A 26,287-nucleotide genomic window follows, 5' to 3' on the forward strand; every position below is an offset into this window, starting at 1 on the left:
AGACAATCAAAATATGAACCTCAGTCAGTGAATTATAGATACCTTATAATCAAAATCTAGTATCCTCTGAATTAACCCAAAATTTAGTATTCTATTTTATTTTATCAATTATATTACATAGAAGTATTTTGTTCAAAATTCAAATGTTATGTTCAAAATTCAAATATTATTTTGAGAAATATGATTAACACATACAGTCTCTCCCTTTCCCCTCTAATTTGTTTTGCCAAGTACAAGAGGTAAACTTAGCTAAAAGTTTTTTTTTTTTTTTTTTTTCTTTTTGCGGTATGTGGGCCTCTCACTGTTGTGGCCTCTCCCGTTGCGGAGCACAGGCTCCGGACGCACAGGCCCAGCGGCCATGGCTCACGGGCCCAGCCGCTCCGCGGCATATGGGATCCTCCCAGACCGGGGCACGAACCCGTATCCCCTGCATCGGCAGGCAGACTCTTAACCACTGTGCCACCAGGGAGGCCCCTAAAAGTTTTACGTATATATGAAGAAATTCTCTTGGAGAAACTGTAAACCTAATTGAATCATAGTTTTTATTCTTGTCAACAATTTGGTTTTTAAATTCACACTTCACTAGAGTTGCTAGATTTTCACCTTTTGGGGCTAAAGAGGGTATCATTAGTGTGTTCTTCTGAAGCCAAATTGCATCAAGAATCATCATATATTTTTCCATCCCCCAGGTCCAGACAGGCTGAGCATCTTATTAGTGAGCTCCAAGCCTAATTGTTTATTGTTTCTGCTCAACAGAAATCCCCCTGCTTGTGACACACACACCTTTCTCCGTGAACTAAGCATAGTACTTAAAGCTGCCTTCAGTATCCAACAGCAGCTCAAACCCAACCTTTGACTCTTAAATCTTTTGTCCAATGAAGTGTCCTAAAACCATCTATTTTGGTGTCTTAAGACAATCTAGTTCATTGAACTTTTTTTTTTCCAGCTGAGAACTCTTTAAGCAAAAGTTAATTTTCTCACTGAATGATTGTCATATTTTCATGAAATTTTTGACATGGCATGATCAATTTAAGGGCAAAACAGAATTCTTAAAATGCTTTGTATTTTATTTGCTGTTAAGTCACATTTGCAAAGTGTCCCATTATATGAACTTTACAATATACTTAACTGTCAAAGTCATTTCCTATAACCCAAGAATGAACTTGAAATCACTGTTCATGATTATAATTTTCGAAGATGACATTTCTCCTAATAAGAATCGTCATTTTAAAATACTATATTATTTCCTTCAGATCTCTACTTACATTCTACTTTATCTGTGAGACCATCCTTGATTATTCAAAATTAACTCTGGTTTCCCCTTCCCATTCAATTCCCTTCTCTCCCAGCACTCCTTGTCTTTGCCTTGGTGGTTTTCTTTACTTGTCACTATTAGAGAGATCATATGATAATGTATTTAATTTGCTTATTTTCTGTTTCCCTCCACTAGTTCGTAAGCTCTTTGAGGATGAGACTTTTTATGTTCTGTCCACACTTACCTTCCTAACACTGGTATGGTGCCAATACAGAGCAGGTACTCAATATATATGCATTGAATGAATGAAAAAGAAATCTACTGAGATTTTTGATGTGACTTGGGATTTTAAATCTGGACTCACAGTTAACAGTTACTGTGCAAAAGGTAAGATTGTAGACTGGTTGATCCTCTAAATACTTCTTCATCTATAAAATGAAGTGGACATATCCCTTTAGAAGAAATGAAAGATACATATGAAATCTTTTCAGAGCCAAAGTGGCTATTTAAATATGGTAGCATTCCTCTGATTTGATTTCTTCCTTTCCCTTTTAGTTAACCATGCAGCTGTAATGAACACCTACTGTGCCTGACATCGCCTACTAGAGATGTCAAGAATACAGATGTGAACAAAACAGAGATACCCTGCCTCAGTGGGGAGTGTAGTCTAGGAGGTAGTAAAGCAAAACTTAGGGTTGAATATGATCAGCTTTTTATAGAAGTACCCTTTTGAAATTGAGCACATATTAGGTGCTCAATAAATAATTGTTCAATAAGTGAGTAAATGAATTTTTTTAAATTCTTAATCAAAATTTAATCTCTTTTCACTTATTAGTGAAAAGCAAACATTTTTTTCATAGACTCTCCTGTCACAATATCTCTGTGATTAACAAGATTTGGAGTAAATTATCCAAAAGTACACACATGGATTCTTCCTACAAAATACTTCCATCTTTCCATGAATTACTAGAGGAAGGAAAATTATCATGCAAAGCCAGGTGAGCCTGATCAGAAGTAAAAGTATTCAGGCATGTGTTGCCCATCACTGTATCATCAGTGTCCAGGGAAGTGTCTGGCACAGAGAAGATAGAAAATGCATTTTGTCGAATTGAACTGAAGGAATATAAGGAAGGAAAAGTATTTTAATTCTGTGGCCAAAAAAGATCTCTAGAATATCACAATACATAAATCTTACTTCAGTTAACTGCTCATTTCTTTCATATTTCTTTGCTTCAATGTCAGTTATGGTCATAAAATTCACAACTGCTATAGACAGAACCATTACAAGGGCATAATTTAAAACAACTCAAATATTCATGCCCCTTGGGGGCATGAACTTTATTTTACATCACTATAAACCTCCCAGTATACTATATACTATAATTTAACTGTATGAAATGTGTATTTAATAAATGGCTAAATTATAATCTAACGTCTTTTCCTACGTCTTAGCATAAATTAAGTTTGAATGAATGCACACAATACAGTTAAGTCACTCTTTGATTCCTAACTTGAAAATAATTTCCTAGACCACAAACTTTGTCCATTTTGAGATTAAATAGGTGATTTATGAAAATAAACATCACCTAGTAGTTTTTGAATGCAAAAGACAGAAGAGGGTTTTAAAAAATGAAAACAAAAATGATATTTGTCATATAAACTATTATTTTGTCTTCACCATTTTTCTCTATGTACTCCTGAATATTTATGGAATGTCTCAGAATTATCTCTCAAAATAAAAGGAACTAAAAGTTATTCTTCAATCATTTTACATTTTTCATATTGAAAATATGGATTTTCAGATTTCTTTAGCAAACTGTTTATGGGTTGGGCCTTTTTTGGTAAAATGTGAGGGATTTTTCCTGCCAATTTATAAAAGCACAGAAAATAGGCGAAGGCACAGCTGACAGCCTTCCAGCTTTACTAACGCCAGCCATCTGTTTTCTATAAGGTAGTTATTGTTTTCTCTTGTTAAATTCTCCCTGTGAAATGTTTTCCTTGAGATTTCTTTTTTTGGTCTGAATTCTACCTAGTGATACAACTCACTAGTGGACCACAAAGGCACAGATGGATTCTCAGGGAGGTTTGCAACTTCTTACATTCACAACAGAGTCTCACTGTACTGATCTAAATTGTACACTTTTCTAGGGAGATTTATTACTAAAATACCAAAGAGTCATAATGATTAAATCAATTTATATTTAAGGGCATTTGTACCTTAAAAAGATGATGATAGAGTGAGATTTCAGATTTGTGGTAGTTCTTCATGGTAAATCATTTATGGAGGGGAATGGAGGGAGATTTATTACTAAAATACCAAAGAGTCATAATGATTAAATCAATTTATATTTAAGGGCATTTGTACCTTAAAAAGATGATGATAGAGTGAGATTTCAGATTTGTGGTAGTTCTTCACGGTAAATCATTTATGGAGGGGAATGGAGGAAGATTTATTACTAAAATACCAAAGAGTCATAATGATTAAATCAATTTATATTTAAGGGCATTTGTACCTTAAAAAGATGATTATAGAGTGAGATTTCAGATTTGTGGTAGTTCTTTGTGGTAAATCATTTATGGAGGGGAATGGCATTTAGCTTTTATCTGTGTTGTTAAAATGGAGGAGCAGAAAATATATTCTTTAACAGCTTGTACATAAGGAAGGAAAGGCCCTAAATGGGCATGATTACACTAAGGAACAATAGTTTTCCTGTTGTTTCTTCCATTTAAAGAAAGTAGTACATCATTGGAAGTGCTTATTGTGATGACTGCAGTAATATTCCCAAATCTGGTGTCAAAATACAGAGAAGCATTTAAAAAATAGAGATTTCCAGGTGCAAAACAGAATCAAAATCACAAGAGGTAGGGTCTAGGAATTGGCATTTGAAAAAAATTCTCTGAGTAGATTCTGGTGTACCAACTTAAAATAAAGGCTGAAATTAAAAATAAATTTAAAAGAAACCCTTCAATTTGAGGGATACATAGCATTTAAAGTCACAAAACCCATGTAATTTTTATGGGACTGATTTTGGGTGAAATCTTTGACTGAAGGAAGAACTGAAATATTATAAACTATGGACGTAAAAGTAACCTTAAGCTTTAAATGGCTCTGAAAGATGATACTGGGGTTTGCCTCTCAACCCTGCAGGCTCAATACCACTTACTTTTTAAAAACATAACTGGCGGGCTTCCCTGGTGGCGCAGTGGTTGAGAATCCGCCTGCTAATACAGGGGACACGGGTTCGAGCCCTGGTCTGGGAGGATCCCACATGCCGCGGAGCAACTGGGCCCGTGAGCCACAACTACTGAGCCTGAGCGTCTGGAGCCTGTGCTCCGCAACGAGAGGCCACGACAGTGAGAGGCCCGCGCACCGCGATGAAGAGTGGCCCCCGCTCGCTGCAACTGGAGAAAGCCCTCGCACAGAAACGAAGACCCAACACAGCCAAAAATAAATAAATAAATTTATTTTAAAAAAACCAAAAAAACCAAAACAAAACAAAAAACATAACTGGCAAGGTATGGGTCATATTGGCTGAAATCACAAAATATTCTGCGACGACTTAAAAAGCCTCTTGTCAAAGTGCCACGTAATTAGCTGTGATTACATTAAACACAGGTATACTGCTGTGGGCAGGTAGCTCAGGTACTGAGGCATTAACAGGCCCAACTAACTGCTACAACAGCTTTGTCTGGTATCATATGCTAACTAGAAAAATTCCTCTTGCCCTACAGAAATCACCTTCCCCCTCCTCCCTATGTCTTATCACTGCTCTTCTTGAAATCTGAGTGTGCTTCTGTTTTGTGATGTTGTTTATGTGGACAGACCAGAAGACTGGTTGTTAAATACTTGACCTCGGGGTGCTTTGTGGGAGAAACAGGATTCCTCCACTGTGATCATAGCCCTGTGTGAATGGATTTCTGCCAATATAATGTAATGCAGGACTTCTCTCTCCTCCCTATGCCAGATTCTGACAGGTACTCATGAGGGGGAGAGGGGTGAACATGAATTTGCTTTTGATATACATGTAAATGGGGTCTGGGAACCTCTGTGCTAAATAATAATAATGGTTGTGTTTGAATAACATTGATTTTTTAAAGCACTTTCACATCTATTTAGTCTCAAATCATCCTTGTGTGCTGGGTAGTATATTACCCTATTTTTTATTTTTATTTATTTTTATATTTATTTATTTATTTATTTATTTATTTATTTATTTATTTATTTGCGGTACACGGGCCTCTCACTGTTGTGGCCTCTCCCGTTGCAGAGCACGGGCTCCGAACGCGCAGGCTCAGCGGCCATGGCTCACGGGCCTAGCCGCTCCACGGCATGTGGGATCTTCCCGGACCAGGGCACGAACCCGTGTCCCCTGCATCGGCAGGCGGACTCTCAACCACTGCACCACCAGGGAAGCCCATTACCCTATTTTTTAGAGGAAAAAATTTGGGGATCAAAAAAGTTGTCATTTGCCCAAAGTTATTAATATTTAGTAATATTATAATATTACTAGTAATATTACTAGTAATATTACTAGTAAATATTAGTAATATTTAGTGCCAAGGTCAAAAAAGCAACATAAAACAAAAAGCTTAACTTTCCTCAGCTCCTCAGTTTTCATGCCCCATGTACCACTTTGCCTTTTAGAGGTTCCCAATGACTGGATTAAGAGTCAAAACACATCTGAAAGTTTCGTCAGTTGGAGCTGCAAGTTTGCCCTCTCATTCCTCATTCCTTGTTGCCTTGAACTGAGTTGGCAGAGTACAACTTATCCCAAAGGTGGAGCCAAGAAAGAGGTGCCATTTTGTCCATCCCTGTCCCTTTAAGCCGCCGTTCAATTTCTATTTCCTCTTCTTTCTCTTCTCGTTCCTTCTCTTCCTTCCAACCATAGTGAGTTACATATAGCTACTGGATAAATTCTACTTCTCAGTTCGCTCGCACCTGACACGCAGCTTCCACCAGAAAGACTAACCCACCCCGCCTACAAAATGCCTGAGACAATGCTTGTGTGTGCTCCCTTAGCATCCTGTATTTATTTCTATCAAAATACTTATCATTACATACTTCAATTGCTTGATTATCTGACTGTCTTCCTCATTGGGCTATAGCTATTTGGAATTAGGATGGCATTTTTTGTTTTGTTCAGCTCTAGAACATGGTAGAGAAAGGGCACATAGTAGGTGCTCAATATTTGTTGGCTGGATAAAGACCACATTGCCTCTCCTCATGGCCTTAGCATTCCTTGGAGTGTTTCTGTGGATACTTCTTTGGAGACTCCAGTTCATACCTTTACTCTACCAAGACCTTTCAAGGCCCGTACGTAGCACACTGGGTTGTATATGTTTCATTTTACTAAGCATGGTCATCTTTGTCATTGCCGTTGTTAGGCCCTTGGTTTGGAATGCATTTTGATTACAATGCTACCTCTATAGGGGAAATTAGATTTGGTTTACATTATTTTATTTACATGCTTCACTAAGAAATATAACTTATTCTTCCTGAGTTTTAGGACTTTTTGACATTTTAGTATAACTGCTGAAGAGCTGATTTCCTCTTTCCTCTTAAGATATTCTGCAGCATGTGATATATCACTTTTCTTGAAATCCATCCTTGTTTAGCAACATGGAAAGAAATAAAATTTTACAAGGAAGAGAAATACTTCTTTGATTATAAAATAGTTCCTAAGTATGAACAACATTTTTGAAATAGAAATGATTAATTTGGTGTTAATAATCATAACTGAGGGAAATTTGCCATAGTCTCTTTCCATTACACAAGATAACGCCACGTAAACAATCCACATATACTGACTATTAAATAATATACATTTTGCTACCTTATTGTCACATTGGCTTTTTTCCTTTACTAATTTTTAAATTATTTCACTCTTAAGGTTGACAAACTGAATGATTGTTGAACTAAATTAATCCCCAATAATTTAAAGTATAATCTAGTTCCCATATAAGAATTATTTTTTAAAATTATGACATCTTTAGAACACTCTAAATGGTGGATTTTGTAATCTATCATACATGGACTGGCATAAAGTAGCACAAAATCATGGCTGAGAGAGGGTTATCACTGCATATTTCATATTCCTGTTCTGGGTAAACTCTTCATTTACTCCATGGACAGTTTAAGGACTCCAAAACCTGGGAGCCTATAAGAGATGAAAAGCCTCTTATTTTATGAGATGACATAGAATAATGTTGAATATATAAATTCTGCTATACAGGACTTACAGTTTTGTGTGGATATGGAGAATGATTTTGTCTATGCCTTAGAATTTCTAACTCTAAGAGAAGTCATTGGTAAATGTAGATAGGCATGAAATAATGCCTCTAAATGTATTCTGTTTGGCAATTACGATGCTGAGAATGACCTTATTCCCCTATAGTTGAACCTCTGCTAGTCCGGAGAGATTTCTATTGGTGGAGACATACTGTAAGGGTTTTTTGTTTGTTTATTTGTTTGTTTTTGTATCTAGCCCAGCTTGTCATCTCATTATCTTATTTGATAATATGATCCAGTCATGAAAAGTCTGGCTGAGCTCATGATAAATCCCATCAGCCTTTGTATTTGATACTTAACCAAAAAGTTCCATTAAATAAATCTTAATCACTGCTGTTCCATTAACATCATAAGAATATCAATTCATCCAATTAGTTTCCATTAAATTAGGATGCAAACGGGTCAGGTTTACATTTTTATTAGATCACATTCCCTCTTTTATTAACATAAAACAAAATGTACAATCACATCTATTCCATTATTTACTTTTATTTCTAATCATTATTGCCAGTCACATAGATTGTGATGAACTGATAATTATTAAACAGGAAAAAATTGAAGTTGTAGATTGGTTCTTGGAGGAAGTTTCTATTTTCAGAGCTCTTAATGGAAGATTAAATGTTAAAAAAAGGAAAACAGTTAACTTTTGTAAAGACTAGTTCAGACTTCAGAAAAATGAAATGAAGAACTGAATATGATGTAATTTAAGAAGCAGGTGTTTGATGGTTTCCTTTTAAATTATATTTTTTAATGTTGAATTTCATTGACTTTTCCCCAATGGCTTTTTCAGCATCACCTCTTTAGTTTAAATAAAGTAGATAGAATAAAGTATATTGTTTGCTATGAGGAGAATCACATTTATACAATGTAAGCTTAGTTTTCTGGGGGAAAGTTTCATTTCCTGTGCCCCATAAACCAATCTAAAAAAGAACTGAATGACAGTTGGTATGCAGTCATTTACTATCCATACTCATCAAAATGCCTGAAAGCTTATTTGTGTCATGGAGCTAGTTTTCCCCATCAATATCCTGTGAAGCCTCAGGAAAGCTAGGGGAAATTTCACAGGATATTAGGCTGGTAACATTTGGTGGCTACACAGGCATAGCATCAGGAAATGAAATATTGACCATTTAGAGTTGGGAGCTGAATAAAAAGAAAGAATAGAGTTCATATTCTTAGTATGTTTCACTTGCTTCCCTTTGAAAACAAATTTATTAAAAAGAAACAAAACAAAACACTATCTCTCCCTTTTCGTATCTCTGAGAATGCTTTATTCTTTTAAATTTTTCTTTAAAGTTAATCCAGACTCCTCTTGCTCTTCATCCTTCATGTGGATTGTCAGGTTATTACTCTCACACGTTCAAAATCTACAGTTAGAGTGTGAATTGTAAATCTTACGTATTCAAACTTGTCTTTCTTTTAAATACTCTCTGAAGTAGCAGTCCAATTGTCTAACTTAGAACATAGTTATTAGGAGTGTGTTTGTTCAGATATTGGCTCTGCTACCCACTAACTTTGTGATCCTGATTGACTCCAAGCCTCTACCAGGGTGGTTTAAGGATTAAATATAAAATGTACATAGGAATTTAGCATAGCTCTTACAACGCAATAAATAGTAGCTGTTAATATTTATACTGGGTTGTTCTTTAAGTATTCATCCCAATATGCCTTAAATAGGGTTTACAATTTTTTCCAATCAAATTTATTTATCTTTCCAAAACTTGCATTTCATTCAATGTCCAGACCATCCTCCTATCCTGCAAATATCTGTGTTAGTTTTCTAGGGCTGCTGTATAACACGCTGGGTGGCTTAAAACAACAGAAATGTATTGTGTCACAGTTCTGGAGGCTACAAGTCCAAAATCAAGGTGTTGGCAGGGCCATGATCTCTCAGAAACCTGTAGAGGGATAATCTTTCCTTGCCTCTTCCTAGGTTCTGGTGGTTGCCTGCAGTCCTTGATTTTCCCTGGTTTGCAGCTGCAGCACTTTAATTTCTGCCTCTATCACATGTGTCTGTGTTTCTCTGTGTGTTCTCTTCTCCTCTCCTTATAAGGATACCAGTCATATTGGATTAAGGACCAACCCTATTCTAGTCCAACCTCATCTTAAGTAATTACATCTTCTAAGGACTTATTTCCAAAAGAGGTCAACATATCTTTTGGGGGGGGGGAACACAATTCCACCCACAACTGTATCCAATTAATGTTACTTCCTCCATTCTATCCTGAAACTCGAAAGTTATTTTTTAATTTTTCCAATGCCTTATCCCATCCATAGTTAATCAAACTCTACATATTTTCTATCTGGTGTCTTATGGATTTACCCCTCTTCATTCCCAGAACAACTATTTCTCCTAACTACGGTATAACATTTTAAACTAGTGGCCTTTAGTCTCATTTGCTTCCAATTTACCTTAAATTCTGTTGTTAGATTAATATTCCCAGGGCTTCCCTGGTGGCGCAGTGGTTGAGAGACCGCCTGTCAATGCAGGGGACACGGGTTCATGCCCCTGTCCGGGAAGATCCCACATGCCGCGGAGCGGCTAGGCCCGTGAGCCATGGCCGCTGAGCCTGCGCGTCTGGAGCCTGTGCTCTGCAATGGGAGAGGCCACAACAGTGAGAGGCCCACGTACTGCAAAAAAAAAGAAAGAAAGAAAGAAAGAAATGTACAGCCTGATAGAGTTTACATGTAAAAAAACAATAGATAGACCATTGCAGGTATTTTGCCAGGTGTGTGGACAAGATGAGATCAGAGCACAAAGAAGAGAGTGACCAAATTACATGTGGGAAAGGGTTAAGTCATGAAGACCTTCCTAGAGGAAGAAGTGTCACTCATAGCAAGAATTCATAGCAAGAATTTTCCGTTTATGGAACCGTCCCCTCCTGTTATGACATGTTTGCCCTCCTCTCCATGCCTCTTTTAGGTGGTTCCTGCTCCCATCCCAGGCAGAGTCTTCCTTACCTCCACCATCTCAAATACCTTGCATTTTTCAAGACCTACTTTAGACCCCACTTCTGTTCACCCCTCAGATAACTTCACCTCAGCGTGATCTCAGCTATTTAGATTTCTTATCCATAATTCCTTGAACCTAGTGTCTTACATAAACAATGTGCTTCCTTGACTAATTGTGGTCATTGGAGAAATAGCTGGATAGAAAATAATCTATATTTAGATAGTCCTTAGTAAATATTTGTTAAAAGCATGACTTTATAAACTTCCTTCTTATTTTTTCAACTAAAAGCTCTTCTGGAGTAGCTTATATGTCTTTTACTTTTGTATCTCTCTGGCATGGGATATGGTCACAGACTCTTGATAAATGCTTATGTAATCTATGAAAGTGGATATGAATAGATGTGCTGAGTATAAAATAAATGAACGTCTAGCACAGGTATTTGATACCTTATTTCTCACTGTTTTCTAACTTATAAACTGGCACCCATGGTTGAAACTCATTGTCTTTCAAGCTAAATGTTACACAATACAACAATTTTTGACTTCCTAAAATTTCAAGGCAGCATAATCCAGAATTCTGTATCTAAATTGGAGGAATGGTATTTTATTATTTTTTTTGCGGTACGCAGGCCTCTCACTGTTGTGGCCTCTCCCGTTGCGGAGCACAGGCTCCGGACATGCAGGCTCAGTGGCCATGGCTCACGGGCCCAGCCGCTGCGTGGCACGTGGGATCTTCCCCGACCAGGGCACGAACCCGTGTCCCCTGCATCGGCAGGCGGACTCTCAACCACTGCACCACCAGGGAAGCCCAGGAATGGTATTTTAATTTGGCTTTGCTGAATTTCCAAATGGCTGTAGAATTGGACCTGGAAAAATGCATTTATAGTTCATCACAGTGTTGCCAGACTTAGTCATCGGTGGCAACTGATTCCTCCCGTGTTGCTGTGTGCCGCTGTCCCGGGTTCTGCACTGTCAGGCAGCTCCACGCACCGAAGAGCCACATTCCTGCTCCCCTCTAAGACACCCACCTATGTAAGCATCAGGAGGTTTAGAAACAAGAGTGCTGTTGTTTTACCCTCAGAGAAGAGAATAGATGCCAAAGAGATGAAAACAGGAAGTAATGAGTGAGAGGAAGTGCCTGTGCTCCTTCAGATCCATCCCAGCCAGTTGGTAGAAAGAAGGTGTTCGTTGCTTGTTACCAGCAATGAGCCAGGAGTGGTAATATTATACAGCCTGGAAGTGAATTTTTGGAAGAAATCATTTTGGATATTAGTTTTAGCACTTAAAAAAAAAACTAAAAAATTGTTAAAGAAAGGAAAGAAAGACATTACAGAACCCTTTTGACTTCTCTGACCTCTAGCCTCGGTGAAGTGCCTCTCTTAAATATTCCCACAACAACTTGGGTTTGCCTCTAGTTTTATACTTAAAGAACTGTGTCCTTCTAGTCTGTTGCCAGAATGGTTCCCTAACTGTTCTGTGAGCTTCTTGAGGATGGGGAGGAATTCGTGACTTGACCTCTGTATTCGCAGTGCTTGGCAAAGTAACAGATGGATAATAAATATTTGTTAAATAAATAAACTATATTATCAAAATGCATACATTATGTTACTTTGATGTTTGTTTCAAGAGTAAGAGCATTTACCTTATAATTTGAAACTATTCTTAATCAATAGCCAAAGCTATTGGAAGACTAAAACATCCAAGGAAGCCTGAAAAACGCACAGCGGAGCAGCTGCACCGTGGGGGCTGCTCTGTCCTATGGTTCAAAGTCCATTTTCTTACCAAAGAGGACATTGAAGGACAGTCAGTATGTGACCAGTCTACTCTTCAATTAATGCCTTTTGGAATTCTGCATTCCCTTCACTCCTAGCTTATTTGCAGCCTGCTTTTATAAACATAACTTTTTTTTTTCCCCAAATGATTGAAGATTGTTTTTGTTTGGGATTCTAGAAAGCCCTCAGGTTGATGTTCCTGAGAATTTAGTTTTAGTTAATTAAAATAAATAGCATTAGGCAAAGACCTCTCAAAACACAGAGGAAGATTTCCAGGATAAGAACCAATAATTCAAAAGGGGCTGGGACTCATGTAGGTTAATGAGAATATAGAATTAAGTTTATAAAAATTTCAACGTGTATGCAAATTTTCCAAAATGAATTCTTGAAATATACATTTATACAAACTTATTTTTTCTCCTGTAAGAAAGTTGCATTACCTTTTGCAACTTCTGTATATTTTGATTGTTTTTGGCAAGGAAGCTGGACTCCAAATGTCTCATTCCACCACCTAAACTGTGTTCTTGTACTAGACAAGTATTCACTAAAACTTTCTGGATAAATAAATACTGGTTAAATGGATTAAATAATGCCTCCATTCCTTTTTCCAGATTGACTAATTTATTTGGATTAACTTTCAGCAGCAATTTAAGGCAACTTTATTTGTCATATCCTAGTATATTTCATCCCACCCAAAAGTGAAGGCTCATATTTCATCTTTTCCTATTAATGAGTAGAGAAACTGAGGCACATAACCTTTACTAAAGTAAACAACCTAGTTAATGTCTTTTTGTTCAACCTAAATCTTACCCTCTACAGCTTAGCAAATGTTCTACATTCTTCTGCTCTGATCTCAACACCAGATAACCCAATGTGTTAGCACAAAAAGAGTGTTCCATAGCTGTTTGGGATTGAACAAATAATGAAAAGTCTTTTGAACTCTAAATCTTCTTTCTTAAATCATGTTTTAAGAAAGAAATGTTTTAAGAAAATAATGTGTGTTCCTTTCCTTTATAGATATTTTCTTTTCCTCTACATAAGGGTGTTTTAATTTGGTCTCCATTCATTTACTTATTAAGGGTAATAACTTCTCAGAAACACTGAGAAGTTATCACCCTTAATAACTTTAGTTATTCTAAATAACTGTATTTACAGTTATTTACTTTAAATACAGGTCAAAATCATGGCTTTTGGCTTTACAGGTCAAAATCTTGGATTTTGACCTGTAAATGGCTTTACAGGCCAAAATCTTGGATTCCATTTTTTGTACTTTTCTTGTCCAAACATAGGATAATGAAATATCCCTAGTTTAGTTCTGTAAATATTCTCTTATAATATAACAATAACTCTTTTTAGTTACATAATAACTATAATTACAAAACAACTCCACCATCTAAAGCTGCTAACAAAACAACTAATATTCAATTCAATTAACAAATTAATTCAACAAATATTTAATGAGCATCTACTATGATCCTGACTATTATTCTAGAATATCAGGATATATCAATGGACAAGCCAGAATAAATTGTATCTGTCCTTATAAAGTTATAAATCTATCATGAGGAGACACAAAATAGACAAAAATACAATAATATAGTTAGGTTCAAAAGTGCTAAATACCACATTAAAAGAAAAAAAAGCAGGAATTTGTAGATGGAGGGTGACATGGGTGTGTGTGTGGTAATTTTCAATTTTTTGTAAGGTGGTCAGAGCTAAGACTTGAAGGAGATGAAGGAAATCTGAAATGTGGGTACTATATGTTGCTCAGACTTTGTTACTTAATTTATCTCCAGACTACATAAAAGTCATGATACTACCCATCTGAAGAGAGAAGTAGTTAGGCAGATTTTTGGTTCTCTTCTTTATTTCAAGCAATGTCATTGCTGGAGAGAGATTAAGCAGACAGACTTCATTCAGAGCAGTTCGAAATTTTTCATGCATTTAGGCAGGCATTTCATACATTTGGCATAGCACAAATTGTACTTAATTATTCATTTAGGATTAATATTTGAGAATAGAACTAGGGTTTGCTTTAGATATTACTACTAAAATTTCTAGTGTTTTCAATATAAGGCAGGCTCAATTCTCTGTGTGGTGTTTTTACAGCTAGTCAATAGTTTGAGCCTTCAGTTGGAGAAAAAAAAAAATCTATGTCAAATGCATTAACAGACTGAAAGTTGGTTTTCCAGACAAAACTGTAGATGAGCATTGCATGTGCACTGTGTGTAATTTTAGTTTCACATTTTGGCCACAATCATTTGGATTTCCCAATGATACATGGAAAGAAACTTAAGTAATACCTAATATAAAAGATTTTCCTTTTTATTTTTTTCCATTTTAAGTAAAGGAAAAACAGCAGTTTTACTAGTTAACTGGAAAGCCTTTGCATATGAGATTGAGAAACATTTCATGACTGTATTGAAGAAACTAACTACCTTTGTACAGTTTGTCTAATCTCATTATTTGTATGTTTCACTGAAATACTATGTATACATTGCCTTCTTTTTACTTTCTCAGATTTCAAGATAAGTTTTCAAAATTAATTGTTATTATATTGCCTTAGAATATTAAATATGATTGTCCTAGTGGAACAGAAATTTAACTCAGCTCAAATAATCATCAAATGGCTACTTTTGTTCAATTGGTACAAAAAAATAGAGAAGGGCACAAAAAAAGTAAGTTTGAGTAACCATCCTAAAAAGGGGTTTAAATTCAGAGGACTCATTGGAAAGTGAAAGTCTATAAGTGGATTGAAGAAACAAAAGATGCAAAACTTCACAGGCCTGCTCCGTACTCACCCACCCTCTCTCTCACAGACCTTGAGGCTGTGGTGGAAAAATATTGTCAAAGTATGTAACAGATCCCCCTCAGCTATCCCTGGTGGCTTCATATGTATCTCATTTTTTAAATGTTGGGGATCAGGTAAGGAAAAAAAATGATCAATGTGGAATTGTTGGCATTGAGTAGAAGGGTCTAAAGGAAGAGCTGAATACTCTTCTTCGTCTCTCCGTTGTGTTGATAAACAGTGCCTGAGCACAGAAGGAAGGGAGGGATTGCCTTGGAACATTCTCTGGAACTGAGTCCAGCAGCTGGGGCTGTGCTGTGCATTGGTAAAGGCAGCATCTGTGCTCTGGTCCAGAGGGACCAGTGGAGCTGCTCTGCTGCTGCTTCTCTTGTCCCATAAAGCGTTCTCTGCCCACTTCATGAGGACACCAGCTGACTGTGCCATGATTCTAACCCTTCAAAAACTTTTACAATTAGAGAAACTTTAAATTATGTTAACCCAGACCTTCGTAACCAGCAAAGGGACCTAGACCAACTGGGCCAGGAAGGCTGAAGGGCTGCTATAGCTTTTTGAAAATTTTTTCAAAATGAGCGGCTGTGACGGACACAGTTTTCTTCCTTTCTGGCCACACAGAAGTCTAGATGTCAGGGGCATACTTAACAAGAACAGTCAAGTGACCCATTTCCCTATCATTCAAAATAGGGGTCCTCAGTGCACATCCTCCTTGGGAAGTTTAGGGAAGGAGGAAAGAGAGCTTCATGTGCTATCTTTTTCTTTTTCTTTTTTTGCGGTACGCGGGCCTCTCACTGTTGTGGCCTCTCCTGTTGCGGAGCACAGGCTCCGGACGCGCAGGCTCAGCGGCCATGGCTCATGGGCCCAGCCTCTCCGCGGCATGTGGGATCTTCCCTGACCGGGGCATGAATCCGTGTCCCCTGCATCGGCAGGCGGACTCTCAACCACTGCGCCACCAGGGAAGCCTCATGTGCTATCTTCTTAATAAGCACGTCAATGAACTAGTCCTTCCTTCCTCATTCACTCACTCATTCATCCACACAGCAAATATGTTTATCAAAGACTAATTATATGACATTGGATGTGAAGGTTACTGAGATGAACACATGTCTGGCTCCCAAGGAGCTCACAGTCCAGTGAGAGAAAATGGTCTGAACAAACACTTGTTTGAATAAGAGATTTAAAATTTCTGTGATATGCGAGCACACTATTTCTACAAGGAAGATCTTTAGTTAATGTCTACAGAATGTCCAGCATGGGCTTAGGTGCATTTATTTCATATATTTTTCAAAATTTTTAGGTGGACCCCAATAATTTAATATTAAAAATAGAATCACATCTCTCCTGGACAGTCAAAGGTTTCAATAAGGCCATTTCTATACAGACTTTTTTGCACAAGTATAATTATATAAAGGAATGTAGCCCTAGGGTGTGGGCCATAGTTGTCAAGCAGCAGCAGTTCTGATGTCTGAGTTTCTAATGGTCTATTATAATAAGATGGTGGATTTGTTCTGCCATCTAGTGATTAAGAACTGAATTCTTACAAATAAATTTAAAAGCACCTAATCTTTGTGAAAAGACAAATCTCTGAGGATATACGAGAAACACAGGACAACTGAGTTACTCTCAAACAAAACATGGTCAGATAAAATACATCTCTTCTCTCTAAGAGATCAGTGCCAAGATGTTTGTGGTAATGACTTTGCAATGGATTGGTTTAATTTGTTGGAACATTTGATAAGGGTGAAAGAATCATGTAGCTTGGAAGATAAAATTTTTGGAAGTTACAACACCATGGAAGATTACAAAATAATGGCAATACAATCAGATATCTATCAGTCTTCCTCAGTTTTAGGAAAATTAAAGAAACATACATAGAAAAAATACAAGTGTCAAAGTATTTTGATTTTGGAATTCTTTTTCAGATTTTATAAGAACTAATTTTTAAACTTCTGGACCTTCAATTAAGGTTAATGTCAGCTTGCATTATTTTATGATTTCTATAGAGGAATCAGGAGGGCGGTATTGACCCTCTCAGAATGTCATATGAGAATTCTTACTTAGTTATTTTTTAATAATATTGTCATTCAGAAAATAATTATGTCATGACTACTTTACTGTAAATTGGCTGCAATTTTGCTTCCTATTTTACTTTTCTTTTTCATTTAAATAAACATCTATGTAGAAAACAGAAGGGACAACCTAATCATAAGGTACACAACTACCACGTACAAACTTGAGAACTGCAAGACACCCTGTATTTTCTACCCAGTGTTTCTTTGTACATGTCTTTCATTCAGACACAAAGAATCACAATTCACTGAGTTTTTGTGCCCTCTGTGATGTGCATGGATTCTGTGCCGGGGAAGAGAGGGCAGGTTTTAGCAGCGAATGTGGTTTTTCATCTCCTTGCCATTTAAAAACACTCCAACTAACTTTCCACATCATATTAAATTTAATTATAAATTCTTAGGGGGAAAAGGACCAGTGCTGACTCAGAGTATAAAACTAACTTTTAACATTGTCATTTAAAGCAAGTAATATAGTGCCCCTTGGATTGAGGTCATGCTGTCTTAAACTTTCAGGAAGAAACTGACCTTCTGTGAGTTAACACAGACTGAGAGAATGTGTCTTTTTATTCCACCCTTGAAGGAGCCACAGAGAACAGGATAACTCACCCCTGAAGAGTCTCTCACATATTTTAATGATGCTTAATCAACAACATCATTGTATGTTATCTCGTTTTTTGTTTTTCACATTCACTACTTCCCCATATATAATTGTTTCATCGGTGAAATTGAGATCTACTTCACAATGATAGTATATATTTTTGAGAACAGAATAAATATACTTCCAATATTTTGCACATGCAGTCCTAGGCACATACCCACTTAACCCTCAGTACATACATGTGAACACTTTTGCCTCCCAGGGTGTGGGAAGGGAGAAGCAAGCTAACTGAACTTGTGGTGTATCTCATTTTCAGTCAATGGTATTTAGTGCTTGTGATTGGATATTTCTTTCTCAATCAAAAAATTTAATGAACAAAGTTATTCTTTTTTTACTTAATGGAGTAGTTCGATGGACTATGGGTGTAAGTCCATTTCTATATAGGTTGTGTTTTGTGAAAACATTCACCATGGAACTACATTGTTTCAAAGTGATTTTTCTTCTAAAAGTAACACTGCTTATTTGATGTACAAATTTCTTATTTTTTTTCAAAATAGTTCTGCAGGAAAGCATATTAAAGCAGGATACTTATTTTCTCCTTAGTTTAAAATACCTATAGTAACACTGGTTAGACAGAGCCAATGTTGTTTTATTGAGTAGCTATATGTTATGTGATAAACATCTTTTGATGAAAATGAAACAGATCAGAAACTTCGTGCTCTTCTTATGAATAACACAGAAGCCAGGATGTGGTGTCATGCTCTGAAAACAATTTTCCATTTACCAAATATGTGATGAAAGACTAAACATGTGAGGCAAGGTATTCCATAGAACAATGAGAAGAATGTTATCCAAGAAAAACTTTCTGAAGTTAGGAAGATGGATATTTGGACTAATGTCTTTAAACTGAAATCATTTTCATCTGTAGTTCTATATTAGCATTTGACTATATTTATTGTGATAAATATATAAATATAACTAAATATATTTCAAAAACTAATTGTAAATGCATTTAAAAATTTTTAGTTTTATTTTTGTAAAGTGCAAAGTTAGTGCTGGTGCAGTTAAATTAGTGAACCATAATTTAGATTCATTCATTCATTCATATCCATCCATTGAACAAGTATTTGTTGAATGTTGTCTCTATGCAAGGTATGACGTCAAGGTTTAGAAATACCATGATGAAAAGACACACTAGTTCTTACCTTCATAAAACTTACTGTCTAGTGGTGGAAATAAGAACATAAACAAGGAAAAAAAATGAATACTAATTGTGATAAATCTTATGAAGGCAGTGATTTTTGCCTAGCCATTCCATTTTAGTAAATATTTAATTACCTTACATGTAATACAAAATGAATGAATCACTGGATGGATGGATGAGTGGGTTCTTTAAAGAGTTCTGTGAAGAATTTCAATTCGGTGAAGGAAGTCTACTTTTATAGGGCAGTCAGAGAAGCATTGTGGGGGGGCAGGTGACAATTAAGCAAACCATGATAGTGAGCTATCAGAGTCTGAGTTGAGGGATGGAAAGGTAGTACTAGGCAAAGGGGTCAAGTTGTACAAGGACTGGGAGGGAGGGCCTTTGGGCTTGAAAAAGGAGCTTTGAATTTAAGTAGTTGGAAAGCTCCTGAAGGAATTAAGCAAGGATTATGTGATCCACATTATGTTTTAAAATACTATAGTTTTGTTTCTTAAGAATCACAAAGTTAAAGATGTAATGTGTTTATTTTATAGTAAATGTATAAGAGAACTACTATGTGTGTAACTGTGTGTATATATTTTCCAAACCTGCATTAAATTTTTATCTAAATGTAAGAAAAGTATTTGGCAGATATTAGGTTATAGCTTACCATACTGTTTTGGTCGTGACTTTCCTTAATTAATTTTGATGCAAAGATAATGAATGCATTACCTGTATAAGCTTTGCAATTCCACTGCAGTTTAGGAAACACCTTTAGTTTCGGATGTTTAGTGGAAATCTATTCCATGAAATGGGTCACCATTATTCTTTTTTACCTTAATGTTTAAAATGAATTTAAGTTTTTCTTCATGGTATGAGAATATATATTGTCTTCTGTTGTTGTGGGATTTACTAATGGAAAATTTCTGGTCAGTTTAAAGTCACATAGGGTTCACCAGACGCTGAAATTATGTATTCTCTTTGGAACAATTTTTTTCCTGCTTTTCAAATGGTTTATTTTTATCCTTCTGACATGATCTTACCACGTTTGATTATTTGTATCTTCAAAAATGATCTTGGGAAGCCTCTCTGACTTAGTATACTTAACTTTGGATCACTTTCCCCCCCTATCATGCTAGAATATAAGTATCATAATAATTTAATTGTGAATTACATGCTTTGTCTTTAAATACTAATGAAGTAAGTTCATCTGTGTTTTGCCTCCTTAGGAGGTTACTGCTTAGCCCAGAGTTTTTTAGAACCCACAAGATGACTCACCTTCTTAAATATTTCCCAGATTCCAAAATTTCAGAAGATTACTAACCTCCTTTTTTTCTTCTTATTTTAGAAGGATATGGTGAAGAAATAGCCTGCACTCAGAATGGTCAGATGTACTTAAACAGGGACATTTGGAAACCTGCCCCTTGCCAGATCTGTGTCTGTGACAATGGCGCCATTCTTTGTGACAAGATACAGTGCCAGGATGTGCTTGAATGTGCCGACCCCGTAACTCCCCCTGGGGAGTGCTGTCCTGTCTGTCCACATACAACTGGAAGTAGCAATACCAATTTTGGTAAGAATACTTAGGGCCAACTCAGAACTGGTCCAGTGATTCATCTTTATAGTAACAGTGTTTTTTACTTTCAGAATTCAGCAACCCAAGAAAATAATTAAGCCACTATTCAGTGGTCTTTGGGGTTAATAATTTCTCTCACCCACTTTATCTAACAGTAATGAAAATAAAGTTATTTCTTGTCTTCTTAAAAACCAGGGAATTTTTTTGGCTGCATTTTAAGTGGTTATGTCTAATTTGAGAATTCCTTGTAGTACTTAAGATGGTCATTTGTTACCCTATCCATGCTGGGTGCCTCCAAGATATTTGTTGCTTTTCTATGAAGTCCATTAATATCTAAGAGGAGATCTAGAAACACATTTCTCTTCCCTGGTGCCAGCTTTGACCTTGGTAATGGAATAATAATTTCTAATGTAATTTATTACCACAGCACCCTCTATTACATTGGCTCAGAAATGCATAATGCTTTTAATGTTGGCTAAGAAAGACAAGAGAATGAAATGGATTTCCTTGAGAAAACAATGATATGAATTATTGGTTTCTAAAACTTCTTTTTTGGAGAAAAGTGTCTGTGTTTAACATAGCCTGTGTATTTGAGTAACATGTTAGAAAAACTTCCATATAGAGAAACAAGTTCATATTTATGTGTTTTAGTGAACCAGGTAAGATTAATATTAAACTTTTAGGTTATTTGTTTTAGCAGTCATGAATGGGGACTTGCATGCATCCTTGTCAAGACAGTATCAAGGCTTTATCTTTTCCCCCAAATTTCACTGCAAATAACAACAAATATGATGAAGTATTCAAAAGTATTTTCATGGAAACATTACACAGTAACTTACCAATTATCCTCTTAAGTATTTTTCAACAGTGACAATTTGCCTGGAATAAATACCCAAACTTAATTTTTAGCCAGGTAATATGGAAGGTATAATAGGAAGAATTAAAAACAAGACACCGAAGGACTACCTGAAGTAGATACAATCTGCACAGAATCCCCAGGAGTAAAGCAAAATTAAACCTGTGGGAATAAGCAAGTAGTATGTTGGGACAATGGTGGCAAATATCAAAAAAACAGAGCAAAATACACAACTTCCTACAAATAGGTGGTTTAGGGAAGCCCAATTTATTCCAAGATGAATAATGAAAAAAAAAAAAGAGATGACAACAGCATTGATACAAAGATACTATAAGGAAAAAGGTAGGACAGTTTAACGAAATTTATGAGATAAAGAACACACCAGTAAATATACTATCACAGAACAGATAAAAATTCTGACCAAGCATTTAACCATAAACTAAACAAAACTTAATGAAGTAATTGAAAGAAAGAACATCATAAATTAGAAATACAAAAAGAAGGAATAATGAGTAATAAGTAGAAGGATAACCAAATCATCATAGGGAAATGAAGATGAAATAGGAAGGTGCACAAGGAGAATTGATACTGCAGAAAATACAATAAAGGATGTAGAAAATAGAAATGAGAAAAGTAAAAATAAAACTAGTGAAAAGGATTTGAAAGAAAATAATATAGAAGATATGTAAAGGATAGTCCTAAAGAAGAATCCCAAAGAAAAAATAAATGCAATAGAGCAGAACAAATAATGATATAATCCAAGGAAACTTTTCTGGAGTAAAATTAAACTTTCATTTTGATATTGAAAAAGGAAACCAAGTGGCTAAAAAAATTGACCCAGAAGAGTCAGCATAGAGACATATCTTAGTAAAGTTATTAAACTTTAAAGAAAAAGAGTTTTTTGGAAAATCAGTGAAAAAGAATGGATAAATTCTAAAATGAAAGACTATTCAGATTAGTCACAGATTTCTCTATAGTAATAATATTCAATACCAGAAGAGAGTGGAACAATATCTACATGTTTCTCAAGGAAAAAAATATGTGGAACCAAAGTTTAAAGATAAATTCATTCTCTCCTTCAAGTTATGGAAAAAACAGTAAAACACACAGGAACTCTGGGAATCTTTCCATAAATTTCTTAGGGAAACTACTATGAGACAAACCCAAGGCAACCAAGAGTTAACTGGTGAAATTGTCAAAGAACTGACATAAGCATTGATATATTTAACTCTAGAAAGAGACTAAAACAAAAGTGCAGTTTAGGGTGACGGATGGGAATGTAAATGTTATTGAATCTGACAATATAGAAATAATACAACTAATAATACATAATGAGAGGAGAAGACAAAAAGGGGCAAAGTAGAGTTGAGTTTGCTAATTCCTCATCTTTAAGAGGCAGAAGTCAAAGAATATCATTCAAAGCTGACAAATCATATAGAAGAAGTATAGTAGCACATTTAACACTACAGAGGTAAATACTAGGGCATTTTCTTGTCTTAAATTGCGTGCTGGAAGAAAGTGTGGGGGTCAGAGAAGAAATAGGAAGCACTGTAATTTTTATCACTGCTCATTTTAATAGAGCTAACAGAAACTGTCTAAATAAAGATATGAGTAATATAAAAGAATACTGTTAAATAGTAGAGCCAATATATGAATCTTCTCAAACATCAGAAAGACTAACATACCAAACAATACAAATGTTCTTGAAAACATTATGAAACATTTTTTAAAAATATAATGAAAAATCTACAGCTATATTCTTAAAAAATTGAAAAAGAATAAAAATATGTGCATTTAGCATCCATCTCAAAAAATTAGAAAAAGAATAACAAAATAAGCTGAAAATAAGCAGAAGAAATTCATAAGGAAAAAATGAGTTGAAAGGTGAGAAAACAGAAATACAGTAGAAATATGTAAATTCAAAAGATAGTACTACAGGAAATCAACAAAATAAATTAACCAAAAAATAAGAAATGGTAATGGGAAAATGACCAAATGAAAACAGAGAACATAAAAGAATAATAAAAGGTTTCTTTGCACAACTTTATGCTGATAAATTTGAAAACCTATATGAAATGGATACTTTTCTAGGAAAATATAATTCGCTAAAACTAGCCCTGGTAAAAGGAGAAAAAGTGAGCACACAGATTTCCCTAGAAGAAATAGAAACATTTGTAAAGCAGATAGACCTACAAAATGTAGCAGATGATTTCACAGTTGTGCTAAACCATTACAAAACAGATTATTTTAATGCTGTGTTAAGCTCTTCTAGAACATGCAAAGAGAAGGCATACTTCTAATGTCTTGTTATGAAGGAAGTACATCCTTGATAGCCAAATGTGGCAAAGATTGCACAAAAAAGAAAACTATAATCATATAAATTTACTTAATATTTTTAAATTTATTAAAAAACATAAATAAAATATTAAATCTATTAGCACATTAAAAGGATAATTAGCCATGAAAGAGTAGAGATTATTCCTTAAGTAAAAGAATAATTCAATATTAGGAAAGCTATTAATAAAAATAATTAATTAAAAATAATTATCTTAGCAGATCTATTAAAAAAAATCACATCCTTTTCTCCATAATTGAAGACATTTGGCAAAGACAAATAAATATTCTTGATATAGATACTTAGTAACTTAGTAATAAGTGACAGTTCATTAACATGATAAAATATTTACATCTCAGCTTAGAAGCTTTATTATATTTAATAATAGAAGCATTACCTTTAATGCTAAGGGCCAACTCAGAATTGGTCCAATGATTCATCTTTATAGTAACTGTGTTTTGTTACAATTGTGTACTTACAAAACCTGAGGGAATAGAGTAAAAAAATACTACAAAACAATTTAGTAAGATAGTGCAGTATAAAATTAACAAATTAATAGATATACTATGTACAATTACCTCATAAAATAAATAACAGGAATAAAACTATCTTATTTATAATAGCAATATATAGGATAAAGTGGCTAAGGATAAACTTCATACAAAATTTGCAAGACCTATCTGAAGAAAACTTTAAAACACTACTAACTCAAATGATTACTTTAATAAATGTAATGTTCTATTATGTTCTTGGTTAGGAAGACTAATAATAGGAAAATTAATAATATAACCTCCTGTGAGAAGTGAAATGTGGGAATTAGAGGAAAGGGGACAAGAAGGAGATTTTTCACTGTATAATTGTATATCTTTATTAATATATTTTGGGTTTGTTTTTTTTTAACCATGTAAATGAATAGCCTACTCAAGTAAGTATAAAAAACAAAAACAGAGCATACTGATTGAAGATAATTAGTTATAATTTTAATAGTCAATTTTATAATTTAATGAATTTTAAATATATAGGATGTTAAGAATAATCACATAACGTCAGAATTTTCCAAAGGGATGTATTATTTTGCCTCCTACAAACATATTGATCCAAAACAACTTTTGAATTATATCTACTGGTGACAGGGAAAGCTGTTTAAGTTAAATTCTGACTCTCTAAAAATAATTATTGAAATAAATATTTAGGAGATTCTCAATAACTATATCTGCATAAAATAACATATTTATTCTTTTCTTTTTATAGGTAGAGGAAGAAAGGTAAGTTTTATTTTGCATAGTTTCATTTTTATAAATTTTTAAAATTCTAATGCTATCCACATAGGACTGTGCTTTGAAGTGTTTGAAAGCCTTTTGTAAAGTGTAAAGTACCACACAAATATAAATATATGAGCACAGTTTAACTACTTTTATTATAGATTATAGTTGCCTCTGTTTTATTCACTTTGTTAATTTTTGCTAATAGATGTTTCTTCCAGAAGTTTGTGAATCCCTTAGGGATTGAGACTGTGTCATATTAACCTTTGTATTACTTGCCTTTATCACAGTACTTAGTATATACCTTATATATAAAATGTCTAATTAATGTCTAATTAATTAATTATTAAGGTCTAATTAATATATTAAATGTCTAATGAATGTCTAACAGAAGGAAATAAGGAAGGAAGGAAGAGAAGGGAGGGTATTAGTTCTACTTCAGTGGAATCGTGGTCTCTCGCCCATTGATTGGGAAGTAAAGATTCATTTAAAAGAATTAATTGAACGTTTTGCCAAACACATATTACCTTCCTTTCTCTCCCCTTCTTCATGTTCAAGGAGCCTAAAACCTAATCCGAGAGACAAGCCTTACACTCAAGAGGACAATAATGGGGTATAGCCATGACCCTGGTACAGCTGGCTGGTTTAGCCACTTGTCATCTGGACATGGGTAATCCCAGTCAGTGAAGAGAGTTCCATTCCCTTGGAAGTGCTCTCCGTTTTCTGGTTAAGTTGAAAACTATGGAATTTTCTCTGGTCTTATCCAGATGGTCTTGGCACAGGAATCAAGAATGGAACTGAGCAGGCATCCCAATTTTCATGGCAGATTTTAGACAGCAAATTTAAATTCTTTGCCTCTGCATGCAGTGGAACTTTGGTAAAGTGATAATCAGATAATGCAATGCAATACCTTCATGGTAAATGAAAGTGATGCTATCTATCAAGGGGAGGTCCTTGTCACCTTTACATTTTTTGGTTCAGAGGGCAACACCATAAATTTGTCTTATTTGACATAAATATCACTGAAGCTATTTACATTTGAATATATGTTAAAGGAGAAGGACTACAGATTCCAGGTCACATTTAATTTACATCTGAAAGCTATAAAAATATGAAACATAAAGGTTTGAGTATAGGCCTCAAACAAACTAGACAGCTAGGTGAATAGGTAGGTACATAGATAAACAATCTGTGAAATAAATAAAGAACTGACGGTGAGAACTGCCCTGATGTAATCAATTTGATTTGGTTAGTAATCACCCAATTTGCTGAGGGACAACTGTCAGGCTATGTCACTTAGTTTACTGCCTTTTCCCAAAGGTGGAATGGGACAGCTG

At 35.1% G+C, this 26,287-nt stretch overlaps 1 protein-coding gene across 1 annotated transcript in view; it reads left to right on the forward strand.

Moving 5' to 3' along the window:
* COL5A2 (collagen type V alpha 2 chain) overlaps window positions 1-26,287 on the forward strand; it is a 144,809-nt gene that overhangs the window by 47,305 nt on the left and 71,217 nt on the right. The window contains exons 2-3 of the mRNA XM_060106330.1: window positions 20,270-20,494; window positions 24,940-24,953. Coding sequence (XP_059962313.1) covers window positions 20,270-20,494; window positions 24,940-24,953 — 239 coding nt within the window. The remainder of the gene's footprint in view (window positions 1-20,269; window positions 20,495-24,939; window positions 24,954-26,287) is intronic.

The sequence above is a fragment of the Mesoplodon densirostris genome, chromosome 8 (genome assembly GCF_025265405.1).
Source record: "Mesoplodon densirostris isolate mMesDen1 chromosome 8, mMesDen1 primary haplotype, whole genome shotgun sequence".
Lineage (NCBI taxonomy): Eukaryota > Metazoa > Chordata > Mammalia > Artiodactyla > Ziphiidae > Mesoplodon > Mesoplodon densirostris.